The sequence below is a fragment of the Malaclemys terrapin genome, chromosome 1 (genome assembly GCF_027887155.1).
Source record: "Malaclemys terrapin pileata isolate rMalTer1 chromosome 1, rMalTer1.hap1, whole genome shotgun sequence".
NCBI classification, from domain to species: Eukaryota; Metazoa; Chordata; order Testudines; family Emydidae; genus Malaclemys; species Malaclemys terrapin.
In genome coordinates, this window is record NC_071505.1 from 106,656,758 (window position 1) to 106,681,097 (window position 24,340).

General features: G+C 43.6%; 1 protein-coding gene and 1 long non-coding RNA gene across 3 annotated transcripts in view; one reads left to right on the forward strand and one right to left on the reverse strand.

Moving 5' to 3' along the window:
- LOC128840410 (uncharacterized) overlaps window positions 1–24,340 on the forward strand; it is a 61,389-nt gene that overhangs the window by 14,209 nt on the left and 22,840 nt on the right. The window lies entirely within an intron of this gene.
- LOC128840391 (uncharacterized) overlaps window positions 1,615–24,340 on the reverse strand; it is a 61,883-nt gene continuing 39,157 nt past the window's right edge. The window contains exons 14-22 of the mRNA XM_054034295.1: window positions 20,614–21,090; window positions 18,905–18,954; window positions 17,424–17,545; window positions 16,557–16,677; window positions 13,132–13,165; window positions 11,784–11,870; window positions 11,231–11,346; window positions 3,333–3,468; window positions 1,615–2,521 (exon numbers count right to left, since the gene is read on the reverse strand). Of these exons, the coding sequence (XP_053890270.1) occupies window positions 2,466–2,521; window positions 3,333–3,468; window positions 11,231–11,346; window positions 11,784–11,870; window positions 13,132–13,165; window positions 16,557–16,677; window positions 17,424–17,545; window positions 18,905–18,954; window positions 20,614–21,090 (1,199 nt within the window). The 3' untranslated portion in view covers window positions 1,615–2,465. The remainder of the gene's footprint in view (window positions 2,522–3,332; window positions 3,469–11,230; window positions 11,347–11,783; window positions 11,871–13,131; window positions 13,166–16,556; window positions 16,678–17,423; window positions 17,546–18,904; window positions 18,955–20,613; window positions 21,091–24,340) is intronic.

Sequence of the window (24,340 nt, forward strand, 5' to 3'; positions counted from 1 at the left end):
TCCTATTTCTGAAGGAAAGATAGAGACAATGCCACGCTCAGCTTTGTTTTGATTCATTTATTTAAATGGCTTACAGTACAAGGTAATTTGACAATTATAGCATTAAAAAAAATGGAAAAAAACATGCAAAAGCTGTTACCAAAGCCTGATATCTAATGCCAGAAGAGGCTATTATGCTAGTAAGGGCAGGTCTACACTAGAAGCACTACATCTGCAGATGCACTGAGTGTAGGGTGACCAGACAGCAAATGTGAAAAATCGGGACGGGGGTAATAGGAGCCTATATAAGAAAAAGACCCAAAAATCGGGACTGTCCCTATAAAATCAGGACATCTGGTCACCCTACTGTAGTGTGTCTGGTGAAGACGCTGTATGCCAATGGGAGAGCACTCTCCTGTCAGCATAATTACTGCACCTCCACGACCTATGTCAGTGTGAACAGCGCTTAGGTTGCTGTAGCTTGCGTTGCTCAGGGGGGTCTTTTTCACACCCCTGAACAATGTAAGTTACATCGATTTAAGTGGTAGTGTAGACCTGCCTACACCATGTGTGTGTGTGTGTGTGTGTATATATACACACACACACATATATATATATATATACATATATATATATATACATATATATATACACACACACACATATATATATATATATACATATATATATATATATATACATATATATATATACACACACACACAGATACACACACATACTCTCTCTCTGAAGCGGGGCAATTACTTCAAAATTCTAGTAGTGTATAATTGTTTATATATATGCTACCTGAAGAGGGAGTTTCTTTAAGAATCTAGGATACTTTGGTTTCTTTGAAGCTATTGCCAACACAAGTTTCCAGTTATTTTCACCAGGAAGGATGGTCTTGTGGTTCAGACTCTGATGTGGGCTCAATTCTTGACAGTCTTACAGGTTTCTGGTGAAAGTCACTTAGTCTCTATGTGGCTCAGTTAAAATGGGCGTAATGAAACTCTCTCACAAACTGTGTTGGTCTGATTTTTAAATGAAGCATGTTTGCAAGTGGTCGCAGGTTCAGGGCCTCAGGCTGTGAACATTTTGGGACACGGATTGTCTTATAGTATGTGTTTGCACAGCACTTGGCACAATGGGGCCCCACAATTGCAGCTGGGGCCACTAGATACTATTATAATAATACAAATAATTTTCCTGCATATGTCCAAATATTTCCACATTGTATGTCACTGATTATTTGGGGACTCTTGGTACAACTTATGAATTCTGTTTGATGTTATGAAATTATGAAATTGTTGTATCAGGAAATGCCTCTATGAGGATGTGGATTCCACCAGACCAGGGAGTTGTGAACCTTAATGACTGTTCTCTGACCAAAGGGTCTGCTAAGGAGATTGCCCAAGTAGGGAAATCAGTTCAACCAAGTTTCTCTGCAGGAAGGGTAATCAGAAAATACCCAGCAGGAGAACAAAGACACCAGATGTTGGTAGTGGCCATAAAAATTTGAGGGAAGACTCACAGATCAAGACACAGGAAGCTTTGGGCAGAAGAGAAGAGAAGTGCATGCTTTCTTAGTAGGGGGTCCAGGGCTAGCCAAGTTCAGAGAAACCTAACTAACTTAGAAGTACTCAATGATTCTAAAAAGAAACAATCAGCTGCAGAAGAAGGATCCTGGACAGCCCAGAGGAAGCCCAAGTCCAAAGAACTCTCCAGAGTGGTTAGGAAACGGAGGTGTGTTTATTATGTTGTCTGTGTATCTCTTGTGTTGCTAAGTAAAGTGTAATTGTGTTTTAGGCCTGGTCTACACTGGGGGTGGGGGGGGGGAACTGATCTAAGATACACAACTTCAGCTACGACAATAACGTAGCTGAAGTCGACGTATCTTAGATCGACTTACCTCCCGTCCTCACGGCGCGGGATTGATGGCCGCGGCTCCCCCGTCGACTCCGCTTCTGCCTCTCGCCCTGATGGAGTTCCGGAGTCGACATGGAGCGCGTTCGGGGATCGATTTATCGCGTCTAGACGAGACGCAATAAATCGATCCACAATAGATCGATCGCTACCCACCGATCCGGCGGGTAGTGTGGACGTACCCTTAGAATGCTGTGCAAAGTTTCTCTGTATGTCTGTTGGCTTTCACTGTCACAGGGGTAAGGTCTGGACTCTGTTCAGGAGACTTAAAGAGCACACAGGGCCCATCTCACTGGATCCCAAACACAACAGCCTGGGAAATGCCCAACCAGATTATGGAGCCGTTTGTGTGGAACTGTCATATATTATGTTTTCAGTTATTTTTGCTAAGATGCCTAGAAACTTATGGAAAGAGATACCTATACAATTAAAATGCATTATTATTTTAAGTTTATAACATCATATAGTGCCTGGCATCTCAAGATTAATAACCTGATACTGAACTATCTGAGATTTTTGGGGGGGTTGCCATGTCCCTAAAACTCTTCTGATTGTTCTGATGTTTATACTGGTTCATCTTCTGCAGCATTCACAGATGGCCCCTCTGCATTATGTGACTCTGAAATTATTGCAAAAATATAAGAAATATTAAAAATAATTAATTGGTAAGATGATTCCTGGCTGATACTTTGCTAGTCATTGAATTAAACAGATATGGGTCAACTGAGGATATCACTCACTAATCTGCACCCCAGTGTCATTTTAGTGCCCTACAACTGTTATTCTAAAATCATCACAGGTACTCTTTCCACTTCCATATTAATGTGCTTCAGTTTGTTAATGTAGTTCTACACAGTGCACTTCTCAATTCCACAAGGCCCTGTTTTTACAGACTGTCCTGCACAACCTACACAATCATGTCACTGTGGCACTGGTTTCCTGCTTATTAAATGCAATGGCCCAACTATTGTGGGTCAATTAGTCACTTTCAGACCTCCTCATGGTTGGTCATGCTTCAAGGAACTGCCTTTCTGTTCTGTGTTCGTACAATGCCTAGTACAATGGGGTTTTGGTCCATAACTGGGACTTCTAGACACTAGAGTAATACAAATAAATAAATAAATAAAAATAATAATAAATGCTACTCTGGCTCTAGCTACTTCCAAAATCATGAGTTAAAATGACACAAGGTTACATCACTGACTCATCTGAATCTGTGTAATGAATTCCTTCAGTTGGTGAGACTAAGTATTTAAGAAGCCAAGAGTTAGCAGGGGTTCTTCTTAAGACATTTCCTATGTGATAGAAGGGGAATATGTGTCAAACTACAATTCAGATTTTCCTGCTTGTCAATTGAGAAAGTACAGGATTCCCAATTTGAACCCCTCAGATAAAACAGAAATATTAGTTCATTGGTCTATGCTAGGTACCTTTTGGCTTGTCCAAGGATTCAGTTTCTAGCTCTGATTCAGTCTCAGTCAATAAAGGATTTGTTTTTTCACTGTCTTCTTTCACTATGCCATCTCTGTGGGATGCAGATGCTTCTGATGAATTTAAAATGGCCTGCTAAAATAGCAATTGAATATATATAAATAAATATAAATATAAAAATAAAATATAAATAAATATAAAGTTTTGTGATTGGTTATATACAGTGCAGAGTATAATAAATACAGACTATCTGAACAGAAATACCTTGTTCATAGGCAACGATGGGAACAGTAATTACAAAATTTTCTGTTAAATAGGGGTCGGAGAACATATGGTCTGCATATATTAGACAAAATGCAGTTGAAGAACTAGAAGTTAATTAAATATTAAACATTTCAAGCTGTTATATGGTACTTGAGTCTAATAAAAAAAATCTTGCAACTATCCCTTGGCTTTAAACCACTGCTTGAACATTGGGCAGTAGTTCTCAACCAGTGGTCCGGGGCCCCTTGGGGGGCCGCGAGCAGGTTTTAGGTGGGCTGCCAAGCAGGGCCAACATTAGAATCACTGGGGCCCAGGGCAGAAAGCCAAAGCCCTGCCATACAGGGCTGAAGCCCAGGGCTCTGCCACCCGATGCTGAAGCCAAAGCCTGAGCAACTTAGCTTTGCGGGTCCCTATGTGGTGTAAGGGCCCAGGGCAATTGGCCTACTTGCTACCACTGGTGAAAGTGTGTTTGGATGCCCATGTAGCTGCTCTGCATTTGTCAAGGATGGGCACATTGTGCAGGAATGCTGTAGAAGTTGCTGCTGCCCTTGTTGAGTGTGTTCTGATGCCTGTTGGGGCTTCAGTGTTGCATAAGGAGTAGCACAAGTGGAAGCAGTTTGATATAGCTGCGCCTTTTGACATTTCTGTTGTTGATACGAACAGTCTGGGGGACTTACAAAAGGTCTTTGTGCTGTCTAGGTAAAAGGCCAGGGTGTGGCAGACATCTAATGTGTGTAATCAGTGATGAGCTCCCAAAATCCTAATAACCGGTTCCTTGCCGGGTCCTCGGTGGCACTTCGGCGGCAGGGCCCTTCACTCGGTCCAGGTTTTCGGCAGCATTTTGGGGGTGGGTCCTTCACCCGGAGCGAGTGAAGCCCCCCCGCCACCCCCCGGCCGCCGAAATGCCGCTGAAGACCCGGTAGGGAACCGCGCGGACAGTACAAGCCCCATGTGCCTGTCTCCCCTCCCATTTGACCCCAACCCAATTCCTGCCCCCGACTGCCCCCCTCAGAACCCGCAACCCATCAACCCCCCCGCTCCTTGTCCCCTGACCACCCCCTCCCAAGTCCCCCCACCCTAACTGCCCCCCAGGACCCCACACCCTACCCAACTCGCCCCGCTCCCTGTCCCCTGACTGCCTCAATCCCATCCACCACCACCCCGACAGACCCCCAGAACTCCCACGCCTACCTAAACCCCCGTTCCCCATCCTCTGACCACCCCCCCAGAACCTCCGCCCCCTCCAACCACTCCCTGCCCCTTATCCAACCCCTCCTCCCAGCCCTGGCCCCCTTATCATGCTGCTCAAAGCGGCAGGAGCTGCAGAGCTGCCCAGAGCGCTGGTGCCGGTGGCATGGCACGCTGGGGCTCTGCGAGAGGGGGGGGGAAGCGGGGGAGGGGCCGGGGAGCCTCCCCAGCTGGGAGCTCAGGCGGGCCAGACGGGACAGTCCCGCGGGCTGGATGTGGCCTGCGGACCAGAGTTTGCCCACCCACCGGCCCCTTTACAACCGGTTCTACACCGGCTTCTAAATTTAACAACCGGTTCGAACTGGCTCCAGCTCACCACTGTGTGTAATGCCGCCTCTAGTGGGTTGTTGTGTGGTTTAGGGTGGAAAGCGGGTAGGTGAATTGGCTGGTTAAGGTGGAATGAGAACGATATTTTGGGCATGAATTTTGGGTGAGTCCTCAGAGTCACTTTGTCCTTGTGGAATATTGTGTATGGGGGGTGAGCCATGAGCGCCCCAATCTCACTCACATTTTTGTGCCGATGTGATGGCTATTAAGAATGCTACTTTCATTGATAAATGGAGCATAAAGCAAGATGCTAAGGGTTTAAATGGTTTTCTGGGTAAGCATTTGAGCACTACGTTTAACTCCCATACCAAAGTGGGTTCACGGCTGTCCGGGTATATGTTTTGTAGGACCGTTATGAATCTCTTTGTAATCGGGTGGGCGAATACTGAGGTCCCTTCTATCTGTTGGTGGAAGGCGGTTATTGCCGCGAGGTGGACCTTGATCAAGTTTGTAGCCAGTTCTGATTTCTTTAACGATAGTAGGTACTCCAGGATCAGTGGGAGTGGGGTCTGGTTTGCTGATATTTGTTTTGGCACCAAATGGAAAATCTCTTCAATTTTTGGAGGTAAGTATGTCGTGTGTTTTGTTTTCTGCTGTTAATCAGTACCTATTGTACTCGATCCGAACAGGTTAATTCGTCCCCTCGGAGCCATGAAGGAGACATGCTCTGAGGTGAAGTTTCCCTGGATCGGGATGCAGGACTTGTCTGTTGTCCTGTGAGAGGAGATCATGTCATCAAGGGATATTGAATGGAGTGCATATTGCCATGCGATTCAGATAAGGGAACAAAGTCTGTCTGGGCCATGTTGGCACTATGAGGATTATCTTGGCCCTGTCGATTCAAATTTGGGTATGACTCTGGAGATTAGAGGAATTGGAGGGAAAGCATATAAGAGATGGGCATTCCATTTTATCAGGAACATGTCTCCCAGTGATTGCGCTCCCTGTCCTGCTCGTGAGCAGAATCCTGGGCATTTCTTGTTTGCTTGTGTGGCAAATAGGTCTATGGACGGATTTCCCCACATCCAAAGATGAGTTGTGTTATTTCATCATTCAGTTCCCATTCGTGTTCTTGTGAGAACTGTCTGCTTAGTGTGTCCGCCATGATATTCAGGCGGCCTGGTAGATATGAACCTGTTATAGTGATGTTGTGATTTATGCACCAGTTCCATAACTTTGGAGCTTCCACACATAACGAATGGGATCGTGCTGTACCCTGGTGGTTAATATAGAACATGCAAGCGATGTTGTCTGTTAATATCCTTATCATTCTCTTTCTTATGATTGGAAGGAAGTGGTAGCATGCATTGCGGACTGTGCGTAGTTCTAGTAGGTTTACAAGAAGATGCGTCTCTATTGGTGACCATTTGCCCAGGGCAATATATTGTTTCAGGTGGGCCCCCCATCCGATCAGGGAGGCGTCTGTTGTGATTTGAACCGATGGTGTTTCCTGTTGGAAAGGTATGCCTGAGCATACATTTGATGGGTTTGTCCACCATTGCAGTGATTGAATCACCTCTGCGGTGGATGTGATTCTCTTGTTTAGGCTGTGCCTTCATGGTATGTAGACTGTATTTAGCCATCTTTGTAGGCACCGCATGTGTAGCCTGGCATGGTGACCGCCATGTGTTCCAGTAGTTGTAAGCAGATGCGTGCATGCATCTATGAGCTGTGCGAGACCACCGATATAAGGGAGATCATCGTGTTAAAGCGGGGCTCTGGAAGGGAGTGAGTCCAGGCGAGCACCTATGAATTCCAGTTGTTATACTGGAGTGAGGGTGGATTTCTTTTCATTGATTTGAGCCCCAGGGAGTAGAAGAGGGAGATGGTTAATTTAACACCTCTTTCTATTTCTGTCTTTGTGGAGCCCTTGATTAGGCAGTTGTCTAAGTAAGAGAATATGAGTATCCTTTATCTGTGCAGGTGCACTGCTACTACTGCCAGTGTTTTGGTGAATACTCTCGGTGCTGTCGATAGGCCGAATGGTAGCCCTCTGTACTGGAAGTGTACTTGTCCTACTGTGAACTTTAGGAAGCGTCTGTGAGTCAGGTTGATTGTAATGTGAAAGTATGCATCTTGTAGGTTGAGGGTTGCGAACCAGTCCCCTTCTTCCAGCATAGGGATGATCGAGTTCAGGGTGACCATTTTAAATCTGTGGGCACTGATGAATTTGTTGAGTTTTCTTAGGTCTAGGATGGGTCTCCACCCCCATTTTTCTTTTGAGTCAGAAAGTAATGGGAATAAAATCCCTTCCCTCTGTGTTGTATTGGGACTAGTTCCACCACACCTATTTGCAGAAAGTGATGCACCTCTTGTCTCAATAGATGCTCGAGAGAAGGGTCCCTGAAGAGGAACAAGGAAGGAGAGTGGGTAGTTGGTATAGATGTAAAAGGGAAGGTATAGCCTGATAGAATTAGTTCTAAAACCCACTGACCAGATGTGATCATGGCCCAGTTGGTGTCAAATGGCCTGAGTCAGTGCCCAAAGATTTGTGTGTTGTCCGCTGACGCTGGTGTTATGGGGAGCTCATTCAGACCCTCGACCAATACTTCAAAATTGTGGTTTGTTTGGTGGTGGTTGAGACGCTGAGTTCTGGGGTTGATTCTGTCAGTATCTTTGTGGTATATTTCTTTGTCCCCTTGATTCATATGGTCTCTGCTGTCGCTGAGACATGTTGTCCCTGTTTCTGTTGTATGGCTGATAACGTTACCACCTGTTTGGTGTTATGTATAGCCCTAATGTTCTGAGGGTCACCCTGGAATCTTTCATGGACTGGAGAACTTCATCGGTTTTGGCCGAAAATAGTTCGTGTCTGTCGAAGGGCAAATCTTCCACTTTGTGTTGCAGTTCTCTGGGGATTCCTGATTAATGCAGCCATGATGCCCTGACATTACAATGGCTGTTGCCGTCGTGTGAGCTGCTGTCTGCCACGTCGCGGGCGGCCTGTAGTGCTGTCCTGGAGATAAGCTGGCCTTTGTTCACAATGGCCCAGAATTATTCTCTTTTCTGCTCAGGTATATTCTGGGTGAATTCTGTGAATTTGTTATAATTGTCATGATCATAGTTTGCCAGTAGTGCGGTGTAATTTGCAGTGAGGAATTGCTGTGTGGCTGATGTGTACACTTTTTGGCCTAGAAGATCCAGTCTCTTCCATTCTTTGTTTTGAGGACTGGATTTATATTGTTTGTTTCTTTGATTTATTGCATCCACCACTAAGGAGTCTGGTGGCGAGTGCACAAATAGGAATTTCATCCCTTTATTTGGCACTTGGTATTTCCTATCTATGCGCTTGTTGGTTGGTGGGATGGAGGCCGGTGTTTGCCACATTATATCTGCTGGTTTCAGGAGGGCATCATTGATGGGGATGGCAATCTTGGAGGAAGCTGATGTATGGAGTATTTTCAGGAGTTAGTATTGTGTCTGCTGTACTTCCTCTAGTGGGATGTTCTGGCTCTGTGCCACTCGCCTGAAGAACTCCTGGAGGTGTTTGAAGTCATCAGGGGCCGTTGTAGTTGTGGGTATAACTGTTTCATCTGGAGAGGTTCAGCATGTTCTGATGTGTCATCTCTCTCTTCTTCCCGTCCTCTGTCACTTCAGAGGGTTCCCTATCTCTCCTTGCCCTTGCCTTTGGGTTACTACAGTGAGCGCACTTTTGAGGGATGTGCGACTCCCACAGGCAGCATACACAGAGTGAATGTCCGTCTGAGACCATCATGGCGTCCTTGCAAGATGCACACTTTTTTAAAATCTGGTGATCCAGGCATTTTTGTTTTCGTCCCTCTTCAAGGTTTTGAGGACGGGAAGAAAGAAATGTAAAAAAAAAAAAATTTTTTTTTTTACACTACACTATTAAAAACTACATCTACTTAAATCCAAGCTAAACTCACTATTAACACTATAAGTACTATCCTAAATCTCTAAAATCTAACTAAAATCCGCTGACGGACTCCATCTCAAGCCGAGGACGGTTGAGAAGGAACTGTGGAAGTCAGTGCATGCACGTGCCAGAAGAGGCGTCAGCGCCGCCACAAGACAGCTCCTGCGCACGCACGCCCCGACCAGACACTGCTAGCAAAATCTCCGATCAACGATGCTGGGACGCACTGCCACCTGAAATGGAGCACCCACAGGGACACCACTCGATGAAGAACCTGACTCTAGGAGTTATGTTCCTCCAGTCGTGGAACAGAAATTTACCATGTGACTTACGTACTCCCTCAGAACTAATCAACCCCACTTGAATTTCAGATATTAAATTTTCACAGTGAACAGTTAGTGAACAATCTATAGCTCAAGAATGATTCACTCAAACAATTAAGTCAAGAATTTCAAATAATGAAGTCATTCAAGAAAATCAGACTGCTCAGAGAAAATCTGTGAACAGAAAATTTGTCATGTGAATGATTGGCTCTGAATTATTGATATTGCCACTTCAAAACTTTGAAAGGAATCTCTCAAATTTGGGGCTGTTTTCTGCCCCAGTTATTGGTAATCACAAAGATAATACAATTAACCACTGGAACAGTAGTTCTATTATAAGAAATTTTACAGTAATCTTGCAATTGCTTTCTAATAAGAGAAGCATGACACATGATTATAAGCCACCATGACTGGATATGCATAAAGAAAATGAATGAGTCGAACCCTATATTATGGACTTCATTATACCTCTAACTAGCTATAACAGGTTCTTTATGGCCCTAGCATCACTTCTTCAATTTGCCCACCAGTCCTCAGTTTCCTTTCTGCTACATTAGTTTGGATTCTGGCCAAACTATAAAGTCCTCACTCCCAAGACAAACAAAAGCAGGCCAAGCACAAAACAAAGTAGTTCCTTTGCCAGGATTTTATCACAAGTCTGAGGATATTTGGTGTTTTTCGTAAAGCCCCAGCTCCTAGAGTTGTGTGATTAAATGGGACTCTCAGCTTTCATTTAAACAGAAAGGTAAGTTTCTAGCCCTTCCAGCTGTGGAGAAAAGCTTGAAAATATGAAACAAAGGCTCAAAAATCAGAAGTCAAACAGAAAGCACCTATTTAAAAAACATGATTTTTAAGCCAATTGCGTGATTAATTTTTTAGGGCCCGATTCGTGATTTTTGGCCCTTTTGGGATGGGAAGCCCCATTCTGGGGTTGAAGTGGGACTTCCTCCCATCCTCACTGGAAGCTCTGGACTGGGCACCTAAACAAAAACTGATGGCAAACCTGCACCTCCAGCATACACCAGTACTGTATTGTGGCAGGTCTCTTCCTTCTTTTACTCTACCTCTTCCTGGGTCCTTTGATGTCTTGTCTCTTCAGACCCTGAGAAACTTACACCTCCTCAGGGTTCCTGCATCTTCACCAACATTTTCCACAGACCCTCCTGGGCTCAGTGCCTACCCAGTTCTATAAGTGGTCAGACCCACACAAGGCCTGGTCTTTCCAGAGAACTTTCCCCAGCAAGTACATGCTTCCCTCTCTCCTTTCTCTCTCCCGCAACATCGCCAGTCACTTTAAGGAAAGGTTGCCTTTTAAAGGGCCTGCTTTTTCTCCCACCATGCACTGCAGTTCTGCCCACAATTACCAAGCATCTGTGAGAACTACATCTCCCAGAATCCTTAGTTTTGAAAGGCCAAGCTCCGTTAGTAGGAAGACCAGCAGTGCCTGCTATTAAAGGGGCCAGCAATCTCAGTTACAGTAGCCAACGAAATTATGGTAAATTTGTCAGTCTCAGAAAAGACTAGACAATCAGATCAGCATACTTCTCAAAATGTCAACTACAATTAAAGTCAAAGGGATAATCTCCAACCAATTAAAAATGTTGGCATTAATAATTTTATTCATCACTCAAAGGCCAATTTAGTGAGTTTTTATCTTTACCATATTATTAATTATTATTATTTGTATTATAGTAGCACCTAAGAGCTACTGGGCACTATACAAATACAAAATTAAAGGATGGTTCCTTGCCCAAATTGTTTACTATCTTAACCACTCTAATATAAATCTTTAAAGCATTATGTAGGCATATTTTTCTGATTTTATCCGGTTTATTATTTTTTTTAAAAATGTGTTTACCTCACCAGAAGCATGTCCCTCATCTGCTGGTGACTGTATTTCCATTGTCTTTCCTTCCTTTCCTCCTGAGACTGAAGTTCCTTTAGTATCCTTTCTATTACATTTCTCTCGATCAGCTGTAAGTAAAACTGCAACTATAAATACTGCCTGATAAAACGTAGAACTAAACAGAAACACAACTCCCTCTCCTCCTTAAAAGAAAAGCACATTCTTATGTAAGTAAATTTGTAAGTCTGGGAAATACGGGTTGCAACAATTTTTCAGAACTATGCTAAGGCCTTTTTGGTGGACGGTGGGTTCTTGACCACAGTTTTGTCTTAACATGATTTAATACACCTGATAATTTCCGGAGGACTAGTATGGATACACTAAACTGATTTTGAAAGTGATTAGACTAACTTTCACTTTCAAACTGCATTTAAAATTGGATTAAACTAATGCGAGTGTGGGAAAGGCTAAAAACACTGATCAAACTTCCTGCTGAATTAAACCTTAAAGTCATTACAGTCTTCAGCAGATCTCAGAGAAAGTATTAAAAAGCCAGAAAACTCACCTTGGAGTGCTAAAATCTTTTCATCACAATGTTTTTTGATGCTGCTTTTTACTTGAAACGGTTCAGTGCTTGGATTATTTTCTTCTTCTGAATGTGGGATTCCATGTGGGGGAAAATTTAAAGTATTACTATGTTTAGGCAATATGCACTCAGAAGGCAGTTTAGTGTCAGTCTCCAAAGTCATGGAGTCCATCCACCTCAAGAGTTTAATACTTTTACTCCAAATAATTCCTTAAATTGGTACCGTTTTTACAAAATATGGAAATACAATAAGATAAGACAAATGTGTATCAAGATAGCACTGAAAAACATAGTAGTTCTACAAAATGCTGCAGAAACAGTTGCACAATTTTTGCAAATCAGTCATTTCTCTTGATGTATATGAGCAGTTCTCAATATTATGCATAACCTACTAATGTTAACATGAGTTACATATTTATTAAAGGAATAAATTACTTCATCTTTCTACGTGACTTGGTGTTTCTACATTAACTTGACCATTTTCTGTATCATTGCTTTCATGATTAAGCAAATATATGTCAATAAATCACAGTAAGTAAAAGTCAGACTATAATAAGTAAGACAGAAGTTAATGTGCATCTGAAATGAGGAGGAGCAGCAGTTCAAGTTGTTTACTTTGTGATCTCATATGCCTACAGAAAGATTAAACTGTTCTGATTCTTAGGGTCCTCTTTACTTTTTTTGAACATATAAATTAGCACCAACTTTCTAGTTTCCATATACTGATTTCTGCTTTTAAGAGAAAGGATGGCAGCAGATCCTTGATGTATAGTGTATATTCCTCTCTTATCAGGGGAGAGTTCATTGGCGGGGCAACAGGATGGTATACATCGGGAATGGTATACAGCAGGGGAGGGATAGCTCAGTGGTTTGAGCATTGGCCTGCTAAACCCAGGGTTGTGAGTTCAATCCTTGAGGGGGCCACTTGGGGATTTGGGGCAAAATCAGTACTTGGTCCTGCTAGTGAAGGCAGGAGGCTGGACTTGATGACCTTTCAGGGTCCCTTCCAGTTCTAGGAGATAGGATATTAATATTACAATTTAGGAAAGAAACAGTAAGATACAAAAATAGAAAGTCTCCTAAATAACTTTGATAGGGCTCATGTACTGATGATAGATAAAAGGACTGTCACAAAGAGAATGAAAGGCTGAATTGAAAAGGCAACTCTGCTGTGAACATTTATGCATGGGAGTAACTTTACATATGTGACACGTCTCTTTAAACTCAGTGGGTCGTCGCATATGCAAAGTTATGTATTTGCCGATCGGGACCTAAAGCAATATTTTCATGCATTTAATATTAGCTCATATTTTATATAGTTGCCTACCTGTTGGATTGTTAGTTGCACCTTCTGGTTGCTTCTAGGAGAAAAAAAAGAATAAATGAGTGGAAAATATTGAACATTTCACTTTTCTAATTAAAAGTGGCACTATTTAGTAGCTTGTTATGCTGAAGGGATTTTTTTAAATAATCTTCTGGATTCATTTCATAGTGGGGCATAATAGTAACTATCACCCTTGACATGAGTTGTGACTGTCAAATAATTTTATTTCAAATTCTAACCAGGTTAGAGAGCTGTGTACATTAATTCTTGTGCTGAAATGACTCTACAAAATAATTTATACAGTCATTAAAAAAGATCTTAGTTCAATGAGCTGTATTATCTTCAGAAAAAAGAAGTCCTCATTCTACTTTAATAATTATACTGTAGGAATATCCGTATATAGGAAGTGACTGCAGAATCAGGCTCTCTGGCCCCAGTCATGGAACGATTTGTGAACATAGTCCCACTGAGTTAAATCTCTGCAAGATTGAGACTTGTGACTCCAAATAACAGTCCTAATTGACTCTATCAAATATTAAATGAAACACTGTTAATGGAATATCATAGTTGACACATCTTTAACAAGCACCAAGGTCAGAAAATTCAGTTATGTTTCCCACGGCAGCTGCAATTGAGCCCCAGATGCATATACAGGACCAAACCCTGCCCCCATCCAAAGCACAAAACTCTAAAATACAGCAAAACCTCCATGGTTTATCATGCAAGGTGGCTGGCCATGGAGAGGGTGTGCAGGGGAAAAATCACATTCTGTATCATGGAATTTCCTGATTTTTGTGCCTGGGTAATTTCAGTTATAATGATTTTGTTTTAATTTAATGTCTTTGGCTAGTTAAAAATCATTACACCATGAAATGGAAGTCATAGCACCTGGTCCTGTAACCACTGAAGTCAATGGTCAAACTGCCACTAACCTCAATATTGCAGGATCAGGTCCTTAAGGCACTATGATTACATATGCAAATAAATGCACTGGCGCCTTTGATTAAATATTAAAATAAAACTTTCCACATATGTTCAGGCAGCCCTTGTTTGAATTTCCCCATCTTGTAAGAGGAAAGATCAGCCAGGCATTCTGCTAGGTCAGGGGTCGTCAATGTTCGGCACGCGGCTCGCCAGGGTAAGCACCCTAGCAGGCCAGGCCAGTTTATTTGCCTGCTGACGCGGCAGGTTTGGCCGATCGCGGCCCCCACTGCACATCCCCAGCACATCCCTTGGTCCGCGCCGCTTCCCAACGCCCCCATTGGCCCAGGCGAACCGCCGCGAGTGGTGGCCGCGATCGGCTGAACCTGCCGCGTCAGCAGGTAAATAAACTGGCCCGGCCCGCTAGGGTGCTTACCCTGGCGAGCCACGTGCCGAACGTTGCCGACCACTGTGCTAGGTATTACCACTGGAAATTTCCAATTTCATGTATTCTATAGGTAGGGCCCTTCATTTGCAATTTTAATTTAATTTAATTTAATTTAATTTTTATTTAATTAATTCCCAGGAATTTATCAGTGTTTATTACCAGAAAAACAGGTGAAAATCAGTGCAAAAAACTATTAATAATTTTTCTGGGTAAATATTGGAGTTTATTTTGGTGGACAGAAAGACAGGGGAAAAAAGTATTCAGTAGATTAATGCTTTGAATTTTGTTCATCAATGTGGTTTGCTGCAGAACTAAAACACAACTCAAAACACAATGCCACCTCTGAGTTTAAGAAAACAATGTCTCTGTAATCCCCAAATAAAACTTTTCATTTGAATAAATAATTTACAGTTGTAGACTTCGAACTATTAGCCTATAAATATTTACATTTAATAATTGGGCCACACCATTTGCAGCACATACACTCAACTTCATCCTTTTCTCCTGTTTTTGTTTTTTTAAAAACTTTCAAATACTTCCTTGTGTTCTTAAATGTATTCTGATACAGATTTTCGCTTTCTTTCCATTTTCGTGTGTCAAATTTTTAAACAATTATCTGCTAATAGTTTGAAAAGTGTACATGATGGACGTGAGATTCATCAGTAAGTTCAGATGCGCACGCACTTCAGAGCTTGCATGTGCACCTGTTTGTTTATTGTGTGTATCTTCTAGACTAATACATAGCCTAACTTCAACACGCAGCTTGGCATATACACACAGATGAATGTATTATCATAATACATATATCTCATGCAATGTATTGTATTTTCCTAATAAAACAAGTTATTTTTTATATATCTGAATGATACAAAAGTAGGGTGAAAATCAGAAAAAAATAAATAATACTTTTTGGAAAACCAAGAAATTTTTCGGTAAAAATCGGTTTAAATGGAAAATGAAGGGGTTTATCTATAGGGCACAATATTCTCTGGGGCACAGAGCTTGTGAAAATTGCCATGACACACTCCATCAAGAAGGCTGATAGTCCTGTTATGCCTCTCCTAATGCCACTGTACAAGTAGGAGGAGTTGGAGGAGATTTCTAAAGGAAATGAGGCGAAAGATGGATTACCAAGATTGGGGTGGGGGTCAGGGAACCAATGGTTGACTGGGACTATGTCTACACTATGAGCTAGGGGTTTGATTCCCCTGCTTGTATACACATACTAGCACTTGCTCTCAGCAAGCAAGTGCAAGTTTAAATAGCAGTGTAGTCATAGCTGCGCAGGTAGCAACAGCAGAGACACAGCTGAGCCATGCCGAGTATTTATTCACTAGTTTCAGACAAGCTTGCGAACACAAGAGAACCATAGGATTTGTTCTTGATTAAAAGACATGCTCTCACAGGGAGCAAAAGCTAAGGTAAACCAGGGCTGTCTGAGGCAAGCTAGACCTTTCAAGGGCCCCTTGGTTATTTTAAGATCCTTTTCTCTTAAGTGCTTTGTACTTAAGGGGAAAAAAACAATACTCTTTTTTAAGAAGGTCACTGTAAACAGAAAGTCATAGGTTTCCAAAGGGAAGAACAGAAGATACTAAACCCAGGAGGACCTGCTGGGTAAACATGTTTGGTAACTAGAGTACTGCTGCCTAGGGCCATTTGAGAGTGGGAAAATCATGTGATTCCACCCAAAGAGAGGTAGTCATGAGGTCTGAGGCCTTGGCTACACTGGCAATTCACAGCGCTGCACTTGCTGTGCTCAGGGTGTGAAAAAACACCCCCCCCCGAGCGCAGCGAGTGCAGCTCTGTATAGCGCCAGTGTAATCAGCGCCTGCAGCGCTGCACACTCCCTTGCAGTGCTGTAAGCTTCTCCCCTCGGAGAGGTGGAGCTCTCGCAGCGCTGGTGGCGTGACTACACTCGCGCATTCACAGCGCTGCTGTGAATCCGCGAGCGTAGCCAAGGCCTCAAACTTGAGGCAGTGCACTCAGAGAAGGGACAGAGTTGCAGTTAGCCCTGTAACTGTGACACATGGCTTTTAGCTGTAAACTTTCTGCTACCTACTTTTACATCTCGATTAGGCCAAATGATTTTCTTTATCTTCATTGCTTTAATTAGGTTTTCACAGTCACTACAGGGCTCACATGTGGTGATTAATTCAGTGTCACTCAGATCATCCTCAGTTCTGTAAAAGACAAAAACACTGTCATTTTTATAAATTAGCTCTTTTTTGGTTGAAGTTATTTCTCTTAGCATATCTAAAGCAAGTTCTTCTTCCTTCTGTTCCTCTGCCACTGACCAAAGGAGACTAGTAAGGAACCTCAGCCCCATGGCTAAGACTCAGGATATACTGTGGTCTCATTGCCATGGGAAGTGATGGAATGAGGTTGCATAGACTCTATCCAAGGAGGAGTCTGCATGGTCCTCCTTTCAGCTGTGTGCTCCCAGCACTATAGAGATAATATTGCTGTCCTCACACGCACACACCCCTGCCCACCACCACCCAGATCCTCCCAGTGTCCTAGCCCAGCTGCCTTACTCCCCTTCTCAAGTAGGGTGAGGTAACATACCCTAGTGTACCTTTTTGTAATCATGTCCATCTGCCATTCATCCATGACTCTCACCACACCTCTCTTCTACATCATAGCATCCATCATCATCCTCCCTCCCCCTTTCCCCACGGTCTCCATTTCCTCTTCTTTGTTACTCTCACATCTCTACAGGTCTACCTACTCCTCTTCCCCTTCTCACCTCTATCTCCTCCCTCCTCCCACCCGCACAAATTTAGGTTCGACATCTGCATTCTCCTCCTCACCTCTGGTGACATTTGCCCCCATTCTACCCCTTCCTCCACCTTCTCCAGCTCCCACATCCACACCCTCTGCCACCACCTCTTTTCCCTTTCATGCCACTATTCCTTACACTTCCTACCTCAGAATAATTGCATTAGCTTCTGCACATATGATTGCATGCTGGTCACAACTACCATCATCCTTCTGTGCAAACAGACTATTCACTGTCCCTTTTGGAAATCCATTGTAGCCAACAGCGACCTATAACAAAACCAGGCAAAAATAAACAAAAAGAAGAGTACTTTTCCAGGACCCTGATGCATTTAGGCCCAATCCAACTCCCAAAGATTGTCATTGACTTCCGTAGGAGTTGCTGTATTGTTGTGCACTTTGATCAGCTCGTTGTTATTCTTTGAGCATGTAGATTTCCATCTCCCAAAATGTTTGTTTTTTGAAAAATGAATACTAAATGTATTTGAAGTCCCAGTAGGGGCTAACTTCAAAATCCTAACAGCAAATCCTGTTTTTAGGACAATTTTTCTTTCAAGTTCCATGAAATCTTGTTCATGCAAATTTGAAGTTTGCTTTCCATGAACAGACATCTCAGTAAAACTTGATTAGTCATGAAGACAAATGCAAAAAAGGTTGTGGTGCATGAAGTGAATAATTTAAAAATTTGAGCAAGATTGCAGTGTTTGCCCAGCTGAGGTGGAATTATTTATTCATTTTGCAAGTATTTATACTGTAGAGATTGCATGAATGCAGTAGGACTGGAATGCAGGGAAGTCAGCTGATTAGTAATACTATGTATCAAATAGAGGGGGCTTTGCACATTCCAAGCACTGTGTAGATATTAAATAATTAATCATCACAACATTGCTGGGAAGTAGGTCAGGAAGTATTTTTATCTGTATTCTTCACATGGAGATGCAGACACAGAGGGCCTAATTCTGATCTCACAGTGTTGTGCCTGCACCGACTGGGTAATGGACCTCAAAGGTGCATTCCTTAGTCCTAGTCCCATCCTCAATCAGCTACACCATGTTACGTCTCGGCATGTGTAATTGTGTGAAATATTAGTAGGGCTATGGGTGTACTAAGACAATAAGTTCTAAGGCCTATAGAAGACTGCAGCTGCACATTTTATTAGCCTCATTATATTCTATCTGAATGTTTGATTATTTTTTATACTCTGTTAAAAATAGTCATGTGGAAATATGACCATGTGAGTAATTTGCTCCTTGTGCAAGTTTCATTGTCTTTAAAATCCTTTCAGATTTTGACTTGCATGGAGAGGGGTGATGTAGGAGAGTTTTTAAGAATCGTTATTTATGTCAGTAGAATTAACTTGCTCACTTATATAAATAATACTGAGGAAACCCCACAGAAATGCAGTGTATATCTATGGCAGACTTGAGCTCTTTTAAATATTTCTATGCATCACAATACATTGCACAAAAATTCTACAAGCAAAAGTTTAATGTGACAATCAGTTATAATAGATTAATGTTTGTATCAAAAATGAATACTTGACGGTGAGACTGAGGGGTTTTCCTCATCATTTTCAAACTGTATCCAGACTAATATTAATAGTTCTTGGGTTGCATATATTGTACTTACAATGTCTTCTTTCCTGTAGATCAGTGTCCCCACTCCAGTATTAGGACTGTCTGGCATGAAAAAAAAAATCAAATAGTGAAGCTACCAACAAAGTCTCAGGACTTGATTCACCCTGTTGGTGCAAAGATATGCAAAGTACACATCCCTGAGCCAGAAGAGGTTGCTATTACCACTACTGCCCTCCAAAAGGGATTCAACCAAGGAAAGAAAGTGTTAAGTTGCAGTGAGGGCTCCATATCAGCACCAGCAGTGAAGACTATCCAGGGATGTGGTGAATCAGCACATTCCACAGTTGACTTGCCTGAACGAAAGACTTCAGCCCACACAGCCCTATGTCCCTATGCAATCCACCTCTACCCCCCACCTGGTGGTGTCTTCTTAAGTGGAAGTGCCAATGATCTGTTAAATTCCCATAGCACTCCTTGCTGCTCATTCCAACAGTTATTATATCTCCCTGTATCTCAGAAAAAGCATAAAAAATACTATCTCCACCTGAGAAAACGAGTCATAATGGTTTCTGCTAAGCCTTCTCACTACAAAAGGTGAACTCATCCACTCAGTGAACCAAAACTAATACAATATGACCCTGGGGTTTTTCACCTTTCTCTGCAGCATGGGGCATGGGGTCACTTGCAGGTTTAAGCTAGTGTAACTTGAAGTATTTAAATCAATATTTGAGGACTTCAGTAACTCAGCCAGAGGTTAGGAGTCTATTACAGGAGTGGGTAGATGAGGTTCTGTGGTCTGCAATGTGCAGGAAGTCAGACTAGGTGATCATGATGGTCCCTTCTGGCCTTAAAGTCTATGAGTATGACCAATCACAGCCAGCCAACCCAGCTTGAAATGCAAAAAAAAGTAATATTTTCTCAGAATTGTTTAAAAACTGTTATAAAATTACTCCAAATTTGCAAATGTTTAATGAACTAAAAACCAGGAAAATCTGAATAAAAAAATATATTTTGGACCAATATGTCCGACATCTTGTGTGAGTGCACAAGAATGGGAGCAAAAGAGTGGGCAAGGGACCAGCCATAACTGTAGTGTCTGCGCTCAGAGCACAAGGACGACTGTCTAATAGCACTCCCTGAGGTGCTAGGAACCACAAAGTGGTGCGGGTGAAGGTAGGGTCATGTACTTGCTGGTTAGTCAGAGATAAAAAATGAGCCATCCTCCTAGAGATTAGTGGAATGGATGTTCTTCCCTTGCTCACCATGGACCTCTAGGAAGCATTGTGCTTCTTTGAGGCATAATTCTGCATGGAATTCTTGGTAGTGCAGCATGGCTCTTCACCAAATGCAAGCTGGTCTAGAGTTAAAGGTGCAATCTGGTCCTTTGTTATGGATATTTTTGCTGATCTCTACTACCAGCCTTGAAAGTATTTTTTCAGATGACCTGTATTGGTTTTGTATTGAGGTATAATTAATTTAATCTGGTCTGTATACCACAGGCTAATTATTTAACATAGGCAATACCACTGTAATATTTCACCTCTAGTGTAACAAGTTAGCTAAATGCATGCACAGCTTCCTTGAAAGACATTACCATGAATAAGGTCACAGAACTCAGTGTTACAGCTTCATAGTTGCTTCCTAAATCACACATTAAATACATATAATTCTCTACTACCCAGGACTCTAAATTCCTGAACCCATATCTTTCCTATACCATATTACTTACTGACTTTATCTTAATACTAATCATTCACTTACCATTTCTGGCTGCTAGTAAGTTACAGAGCTGCAATGCATGAGTATACTTGGGCTGTCTTTGAATGGCATGTTTATCCTCTTGAAAATTATTTTCCTTTATTTCGGTATCAATGCCACCTGCCAGGGTCTGAAAAGATTCCTTTGCTTTAGCAATATCATCTTTATATGATTCTTGGAATGGTTTATCTTTTTTAATGTGCGCCAGGTTAAGTATTTCTAAAAGTTTAGGTGATAGTTTATGATCATATACAGAGGTAATTGGAGTGATGCCCTTCTCAACTGGAGATGATCCTATTCGTGGAAAAATCCTTCGCTTCACCATTTCAGCATTTAATATTGGTATGTAGACTGCTGCAGTGATATAGCTTTCCCTAAAGATGTTATCAACATGTTCAGCTTCCATTTCAATTTTGTTCAGATTTACTTCTGTTGTTTGTATTTCAAGATTAGGCCAGTAATACACTTGAGAAATTTGAGCTGTATGAAGAAAAATATATGTAAGATAATATTTTAAAAGAAATATAATAAAGTCGACACACCTTCTTAACTAGTAAAATAAAAGCAGTACTGGAAGTAATTGTATTAGTTATACTTTTTCATGTATTATTATTTATTATTCATAAGAACAGCAGTGTGAGGCAGTTACACCTAATACACACAATGGGGTGCTGGTCCATGACTAATGTTCCTAGGTGCTACTGCACTACAAATAAATAAATAATAATAATAATAATAATCACCCTCTATGTACAGCACCAGCTACACAAACATGAAAAAATGAGAAAGAACGGTTACCTACCTTTTCGTAACTGTTGTTCTTCGAGATGTGTTGTTCACGTCCATTACACATTAGGTGTGCGCGTGTTGCGTGCACGGACGTCGGAAACTTTTTCCCTCAGCGGCTCCCGTCGGGCCAGCAGGGGGGCTTTGCCAGAGCAGCGCCCTGCTCTAGCACATATATACCCTTGCCAACCCAACCCTCCCTCAGTTCCTTCTTGCTGGTGACTCCGACAGAGGGGAAGGAGGGTGGGAAGTGTAATGGACGTGAACAACACATCTCGAAGAACAACAGTTACAAAAAGGTAGGTAACCGTTTTTTCTTCTTCGAGTGATTGTTCACATCCATTACACATTAGGTGACTCACAAGCTTACCAGAGAAGGAGGTTAGGCATCAAGGAACAATTGACTGAAGTACAGCCCTGCCAACTGCCGCGTCCTCTCTGGCCTGATGATAGATTGTGTAATGGGCTGTGAATGTGTGCACCGATGACCAGGTAGCTGCTTTACAGATCTCCTGGAACGGAACCTGCGCCAGGAAAGCCGTCGAGGACACTTGGGCCCTAGTCGAGTGAGCCCTGATCGTCGGGGCTGGCACTTTGGCGAGCTCGTAGCATGTGCGGATGCAATGCACAATCCACGATAACCGTTGCGCCGAGATAGGAAGACCTTTCATTCTCTCCGCAATGGTAATGAACAATTGTGTCGACTTGCAAAATGGCCTGGTTCGTTCCAGATAGAACGCCAGGGCCCTACGGACATCTAGGGTATGGAGGCTGCGGTGGCTAGAGTCCGTATGGGGTTTGGGGAAGAACACCGGTAAACAAATGTCCTGCCCCATGTGAAATTGCGAGACCACTTTAGGGAGGAATTTGGGGTGCGGTCTCAGCTGCACCTTGTCCTTATAAAATACTGTATACAGGGGTTCAGAAGTGAGGGCTATCAACTCCGAAACCCTCCTCGCTGATGTAATGGCCACCAAAAACGCCACCTTCCAGGAGAGGTGCGTGAGAGAACAAGAGGCTAGGGGTCCAAAGGGTGGTCCCATGAGCCTAGTTAAGACCAGGTTAAGGTTCCATGGGGGGACCGGCGGGCGCGAGTAGGGAAACACCCTCTCCAGACCCTTGAGGAATCGTACTACTGTGGGGTTGGAAAACACGGAATGCCCAGACTCCCCCGGGTGGAACGCCGATATGGCGGCCAGGTGCACTCTAATTGAGGAGGGGGCGAGACCCTGATGTTTGAGGTATTCCAGTATGGATTGGATGGAGGCCTGAAGAGGCTGTATGAGTTTAGGTTCGCACCAGTGGGAGAACCTCTTCCATTTGGCGAGGGATGTCGCCCTTGTGGAAGGTTTCCTGCTACCGAGGAGGATTTGTTGGACCTGGCGGGAGTACCTACTCTCCATAGCGTTTAGCCACAGAGATTCCACGCTGTGAGATGTAGAGACTGTAGGTTCAGGTGGAGCAGGCGACCCCTGTCCTGCGTGATGAGGTCTCAGTGCAGGGGCAGGGCAATCGGGGTGACCACTGACAGTTCCAGCAGGGTCGTGAACCAATGCTTGCGTGGCCAAGCTGGTGCGATGAAGATAATTGCTGCCTTGTCCCTGCGGATCTTGAGCAGGACTCTGTGGATGAGCGGGAATGATGGGAAGGCGTAGTTCAGACTCCTGCTCCATGGAATCGCGAAGGCATCTGCCACTGAGCCTGGGCTGAGGTTCTGGAATGAACAAAACCGAGGGCATTGGCTGTTGTCCTTGGTGGCGAAGAGATCTACTTGGGGAAATCCCCACCTCCGGAAGATCGATTGCAGGACGTCCTTTCTTAACGTCCACTCGTGCATGTGATACGATCTGCTGAGGCGGTCTGCCAGTTTGTTTTGATCCCCCGGAAGATATGCCACCACCAATTGGACTGAGTGGGCTATACAGAAGTCCCATAGAAGGAGTGCCTTGTTGCAGAGGGGAGAGGAGCAGGCACCATCCTGCTTGTTTATGTAGAACATGGTGGTAGTGTTGTCTGTCAGAACTGACACGCTGTGGCCTTCTATGGTAGAGTGAAAGGTCTGGCAGGCGAGGCGAACCGCCCTTAGCTCCTTCACGTTGATGTGGAGCGACCTTTCCTCCCTGGACCACAAGCCCTGCGTTCATAGGTCCCCCACATGTGCCCCCCAGCCTAGGTCTGACACATCTGTTACCAGCGTCAGGGTGGGCTGCGGTGTAGCGAAGGGAACCCCGTCGCAAACTCGCTGTTGATCGAGCCACCAGCGAAGGGAGTCCGAGACCCGAGCCGGGATTGTCACTACAAGGTCTAAGGGGTCCCTGCTGGGGCGATACGTTCAGGCCAGCTACAGCTGCAAAGGTGTGAGTCTCAGACGGGCATGTTTGACTACATGGGCGCATGCTGCCATCTGCCCCAGGAGTTGCGTGCAGCACCTGGCCGTGGTTGTGGGGAATCTTTGAATGGAGCTTATGGCTCTTTGGATGGCCAGGAACCTGGGAACCGGTAGACTTGCTCGTGCCTCTACTGAGTCTAGGACTGCCCCTATGAAGTCCAGTCTTTGCGTGGGAATCAACGAGGATTTGGGCACATTGACTAAGAGACCGAGCTTGTGGAACACGTGTAGCGCCAATGTCACGTGGGAGCGAACCTCGTCCTCGGACCTGCCTGCGAGGAGCCAGTCGTCCAAATATGGATATGCCCGCATTTTTCTTTTCCGAAGAAAAGCTGCCACCATGGACATGCATTTCGTGAACATCCGAGGGGCCGTTGCCAGGCCGAAGGGCAGGGCCGTTGCCAGGCCGAAGGGCAGGGCCATAAATTGGAAATGGTGCTGGTTGATGGTGAAACGCAAGAACCGCCGGTGATCAGGGTGGATGGCGATGTGAAAATATGCATCTTTCATATCAAGGGCAGCGTACCAATCCCCCGGATCCAGGGATGGGATAAT